Raw genomic sequence first — 6534 nt, forward strand, 5'->3', positions numbered from 1 at the left:
ACTCCTTAAAGGTAACTATTTGGAAGGAGAATATGTTTGAACCCAAAATAAGCCATGTACACCTACATTTCTCCTTTCTTGCTCACTGTCTTTGAGCAATGTCTTAGGTGAACGAATCCCCGTTGTCAGCAACAATGGGGTTATTGTCTATGGGGTCATCGCATTGAACATCTCCTAAATCTACACCTCTGGCATGTTCTGTTTCGCCTTCAACATGATTGCAATTCAAAATGTCACTGTCGTCAACCTAATCATCCTCTAAATTGTCAATATGTGAACCATCAGGCCAGCCATCAGAATCGTTATCAAAGCTATCTTCATTGGTAGGGAACCAATCATCTTCACCCTGATAACATGCTTCGTTGTCATTAAACGTTGTAGTGTTGTCCTCAAGCATCTCAATGTCATCCTCGAGTATCATAGTGTCCTCCTTAAGCATCTTCATATCATTTGAAAATGGCATTAGACCCTCTATCGTTTCATCCGACCGTTACATTGGTTAGACATAAGCAAGTAATTGGTTTGATGCACATGCTAATCGAAATTGTGCAGCCAACTATTATGAGAATGTCATGTGTGTACTTGGCTGCACAAAATCATGTGCATATGTCAATTGCCATTATTATGGTTTAGGGACTAAATGTTATGGTATACATGAAGCAATGTACATCTGAATATGAGGTGTTTAACATGTTGTATAGCTTTTTCATATGGCACACAATTTGTATTGCGTTCCTTAACGGTGACGTACATTGCCGAAACATTCCTTTGCTCTAGCAGAATTAACGCAACATCCTCTTTGTTCTTGATAATTAGCTGTGACAACTCTTTGAGTATATTGATCAATGAATGTGACTTGATTTCGTGATTTCGTAAGTTTACTCCAACAACATCTTCAACCAACTTCACCAGGCCCGTAAATGATAAATCACTCCTAACCCCTTACATTCGTGACTTACCACCATTGTAAATGCCATTGGCCCAATGGCCATCGTGTCTTAATCACAAGTCGTAAAATTGGCATGCCATTGAAATTTAAAAAAAAAATTAATTATGAAAATCAATTTACACATTACGTTGCTACATGCCATGTTCTAAAATTTTGCTACACGCCTTATTGAAAACATGTTGTATTCAAAAAAATTTTGCAAGTTTGATATTCATACTACCGTTTGCTACCCCACAAAATTTGAATTTTATCTCATGCCGGAATCCAAGTCAACTAGGCTTTACTTTTAATGTTATGATATGCTTCTTCTATTTGATACTAGTTTTTTCATCATCATACAAGACATGGTAATCAGTAGGCTTGCTTTTTCCCTACTTAAAAAAAAATCGGATACTTTCTTTTCTCTTTTCAAGCCCACTAATTATAAAGTATTGTATGATGAAAGCAAGTTCACTACAGACAGCTTGCAAGTGCTCATAAACAAGTTATGTTACACATAATAGGTTTACATCTTTCTCTATATTCTCTTAAATCAGAAAAATCCAATCAATTTATCAACAACCGTACATACGTTAAGTTCTAAAATATTGCTACACGCCATGTTGAAAAATGTTGTTACATGCCTTGTTCAAAGAAAAAATATGTTACACACCATTTGTATAAAATGTTACATGCCATATCCATAACAATTTTCCTACATGTCATGTTCAACAACAGTATGCTACAAAGCTATTTTCATAAACAATTTTCTACACTCTAATTTAAAAAAAAAAAACAAATTTCTGCACTTCATCTTTACTACATGCCATGTACACAAACATATTATAACACGCCATGCCATGTTCAATATATTTTTTACACACCATGTGCATTAGAGTTGTTACAAGTAGGCATGGCATGTAACAACTCTAGGCATTGCTCTAATTTATAGATAAAGTTTAAGAAATTAATGGAGTGGGTTTTCCATCAACTTTGTGGTTCTATGAAAAGCAATAAGCCCAATAACATACATTGATGTCATATCTGCTTTTGGGTATGTATATCGACGGCGATATGGTGAGGTGGCGAGAGATAGACCATAGGGCGATGGTGACGGTGCTCAAATTAGAGAGAGATGGATGACAAGAGAGAGCTAAGAGAATTGAGAAAACTGCGATAGTTGAGAGATTTGAAATAACTAAAAGAGATGAAAGAGCATTTAATTTGTCTATATGATAGGAGGGAGAAATTGCCAAATTAAATTCTCTAAAATGTTTTCAACGACATTTTTGTAAAGTCATAGCAAAAATTGGATAAAAATAGTTAACTTTATATCTATGGTTATTTCTAAAATGAGCTTATGAGGAGGGTTATTTTTTACAATTTTTTTTATGAATATTAATAGTTTTATCTCTAAATACATTAATTCTATTTACATTAATGCAATACCATTAATGCAATACTTAATTCTATTTATCACTACATAACATGATATGTTGCCTAAAAAAATGTAGTTAAAGCCCAAATTTATTGTATCAAAACAAAATTATTCTCTTACCTCAAATGATGAACTCATCTCCCAGAAAATTAGAATCCCATATGAAGTAAGGAGTTGAGGAATGATTCCTCCTAAACACTCGGCGAATTAACAAAATTCTACATAATGATAAAGTTATCATTTTATGTATCAAATTATTTTAGAATTTTACAGAAACTGACAACATGAGAGAGCAAATGGAATGCAATGCAATTTCAATTCTCTGTTTCCAATGGTGAAAGAAAACAGGAAACTTTGGTGCGTGGAGCATCTAACAAAGGCTCTAAAAGAAGACAGAATAGCATTGTTAAGAAAGGCAGCGTATCAAAATTCCCACATGAATTAATCACGGGATTCGTTTCCGGGAAAAGCAGAGGAATCTGCGTATTCCATGAGGAGAATTGAAATTATTGTACTAATCAAAATAACCTATCCAAAAACAAAGCGACAAGGCATTGCTCCATCAGCTTGTAGGATACAAGGATTCTAGGAAACAAGAATAGAAATACTAAAAATTAGTTAAGCTTGATTTGGTCTTTTGTCGGAGTTGGTAAGCGAAAAGAAAAGAAACAAATGAAGCTAATTACAAATCCAATCATCCAGACTTTCTGAAAACGGTGAAGGGAAGGGACACAACTAAGCCAACCTATACTTGCTTTAGTATAATTTGCTAGAAGAACAAAACCAAAGTTAATCCTAACAACCAAATTTTCCACACAAATAATAAGCATTGGAACCAAGATATTTTTGCAAAAAGGGCCACGCAAGTTCTCTTGATTCTGTTTTGGAATTTGAGTTCTTGTGAATGATTGATTTGTCATTTTGGATTATGTACGTTGATGCTTTGTGTCTGGTTTGTTTACTGTTTTTTGTTTCTCGGAACTAGAGTTGAGATTGGTGGTCTTAGGTTGTATGCTCATTTCTTTTTGTCTGCTTTGGAGGTGTTTTTATTGATCCCTCCCCGTTTCTGGGCCTTTGTTCTATTTTGGTTCTCTATACAGGGTTTGTGCCAAATTTTCTTTTTTGGTGCTTCCTGTTCTTCTTCCTATCTGGGTTGTCATTATAAATTCCTCCTTCTAGTAATGAAATTTCTCTTTTTGCTTTAAAAATAAGATATTTTCACAAAAATGGGTGTAGATAAAATAGTAATGTTTGCGACTTGGCAATGATTTGATGGGATCTTTGGAATTGTTTTCTTATTAGTTTCTGATGCGGATGATTTAGGTGATGATTGTATTTTAAATTCATATGCAGGTGGTTTGTCTCGTGTAATTCGATTTTTTATTATAGTTATTTTGTTTGCTTAATAGTTTTGTTACAACATTATTTTGTGACAAGATCAATTTTTACCAGTTTAATTTTTGTATCATTTCTGATTTAATATAATATTTTGGTTTAGTAAAAACAATTCAACCCAGAGAAAGATTTTCCCATCTCATGCATGCATCTGCCGAAATGCTTCCTTCTAGGCCTAATTTACCAAGCCCCCTTGAGCTGGCACGAATAAATCAATTAACAATGAATATGTCTTTGCATTTTTTAAAATGAATTTTGGATGATTCAACTATGGTCTTTGCCTGTCTATACAAGTCTTTGGCAACCAAGGAAATCTTATTCTTTTGTCAACGTAAATCTAGAACCTTATCTTGGGAGCTTTTGACCATGTACTTTATTCGCTCCAAAAATCCCATAAAGGTTCTAAGCTTGAATTAAAAGCTTTGCAGAATCCAATTGCTTCATTTTCTTCTCTATCCTAAAATAAGTTCCCAACAAATCTAGAAGGGAAAGGATTTGTCTCGGATTTACATAGAAGCATAAGCTTATTATATGATTCCATTTCTTTCATAGGATGATTTGATTTTCTTTTTCTTTTATTACAATTAAATTAACGAATTCGAGAGAAAAGGAAAATTCAAACCTTAATGGATCTCAGCCCTTATGATTAAGGATAGGCAGGCAAATTATTTACATTAATTTATATTTGAAAATGTCTCAAGAAATTCTGAATCATAAAAAAAAATTTAGTTTTAATGAAAAATACATGCACACACGGATAGAATGGAATACTTATCTAGGCAAAAAATGGTGCAAACCTATAAAGAGCACAACCCAAAAATGAAAGACGAAAACCCCAAATTGACTTTACCACAAATAATAGAATTGAAGAATTGCAAGCGAAATTAACAACTCCAAAACGAAGATTAATGCAAATATATACATTTTCGAGCCAAAAGGAAAAATGTATACCACTTTAATTTCTGAAGGTCCAAAGGCATCCCATGTGATACATACTGGCAGTGCAGATTGATTCCCTTCTTTTTTTTGAGAAGTGAATTTTATTGATCGAAGCTAGATGCCATAGTAAGTCTAGCACCTAGACCGGTTGGCATAAGAAGCTGGCTTTAAGATGAGTTAACCCTTGTACAATTTACAAAAGAAGCTGCTCAAGAGATACTTTTTGCAGCAAAGACAAACAAAAAAGCCCCTGTCCACATAAAGATAAACCGCCAGCTTAACAAAACATCCTGAATTTTTTACAACTAGAACTTTTAAGTAGTCGGAGAGAAAATAAGCACCAAATCAAAATATGAGCCAATCCAAACAAGATCTCAAAAATAGCAAGGAGTGGTAGACAGAGTTGCAACCCCTCCCTAGCCTTTAGAATATCCGCAGAACAAAGAAAGAGCGTCCTGCACTCCAACAGGCCAGCACCCCACAAAAGACAAACCTCAACCGCAAAACCCAAAGCAAACAGCAGGACGGAAAACCCCTTGACCTTGACAGAGAAACGGAAAGGAGAAAAAGAAGGTCCTCCATCAGCTCATCTTGACTGCTGTGCTTAAGAATCATCCATCAAAACTCCAAAACGTAACCGCAGCCTTGTCAACCAAACCCTGTCCTAAACCTATGATAACTCTTCCTTAACCCACCCTCCAAGATCAACAAGCAGAGGATCAGATACGGCAGAGACACTTCCTTGTGAAGACCCCCCACCGAGACAACAAATACCCCCCGTCCCATGGATTGGATGGCTCTTCAAGCCTGCGAGTTTGGCCTGACTTGAGTTGGGTCCTAAATAAGATATTTTGGACTTGGACTTGAATATGATTCAGTTCGAGAAATTATTTTATTAATAAAAATTATTTATATTTAATTAAAATTTTAATTATATTCAAGCCATGATACTCAATATCTTTTTCTGAGAATAGTGCATTTTCATTTTTTTACTATATAAAACAAAAAAAATCGAAAAATGAAAAAAAAAAAAAAAGCAGAAGGAAAATGGAGGGGGGAACGGCTGATACCCTACATGAAGGGTCCCACGTATAAGATGCTGAGATGACAAAGATTAATGGAGATACCAAAAGCTAACAAAATGGACATGAAAGCAGAGAACAGAAATGAACCTCCTTTCGCTTCTTCCTTGTAGAAACAACCACCTCAGACTTAAAAGATTTCTCTCTTCTCTCTTACAAACGCTTTCACAAAAACAAAGTCCCAAACCTTGAAACCACGAACATTGAAACATGTACAGAACTGCCCTTTCACATTTAAAGTCTCTTAAAGGTCAGTTTATGAACTCAAACTCCTTTTCTAAAACTCTAACAACACATTTGTTTACTGGAATACATAAGAATAAATTAGAATAGTTTTTTAATAAGAATAGAACAAGATAAAAATAAAATAAAATAATTATTACGTAATTTGGTACAAAAAATAGAATAGAATATAAATAGCTATTATAACTTATTACAGTATTTGATAAGTAAAAATAATTTTATAATAAAAAAATAGAATATAAAAATATAAAAAAAATCTTTTATTAAATATATATAATTATTTATTTTAATGTTATATTATTTTTTGAACATTAGTAATTCAAAATTTATTTAAAATATTAATAATTGATAATTTAAATATTAATATTTTATTTATAATTTAAATATTATTATAATTATTTATTTTTATTTTTTTTAAAATATTAATATTTTGTAATTTATTTAAAACAATCATAGTTTATAATTTAAAATGTTAATATTTTATTTATAATTTAAATGTTATTATAATT

General features: G+C 32.9%; 1 protein-coding gene across 1 annotated transcript in view; it reads right to left on the reverse strand.

Annotated features, from left to right (window-relative positions):
• Nucleotides 248-6534, reverse strand: part of LOC108661538 — a 9617-nt gene continuing 3330 nt past the window's right edge. Inside the window, exon 7 of the mRNA XM_018118955.1 lies at nucleotides 248-439. Within this exon, the coding sequence (XP_017974444.1) occupies nucleotides 248-439 (192 nt within the window). The remainder of the gene's footprint in view (nucleotides 440-6534) is intronic.

The sequence above is a fragment of the Theobroma cacao genome, chromosome 4 (assembly GCF_000208745.1).
Source record: "Theobroma cacao cultivar B97-61/B2 chromosome 4, Criollo_cocoa_genome_V2, whole genome shotgun sequence".
Lineage (NCBI taxonomy): Eukaryota > Viridiplantae > Streptophyta > Magnoliopsida > Malvales > Malvaceae > Theobroma > Theobroma cacao.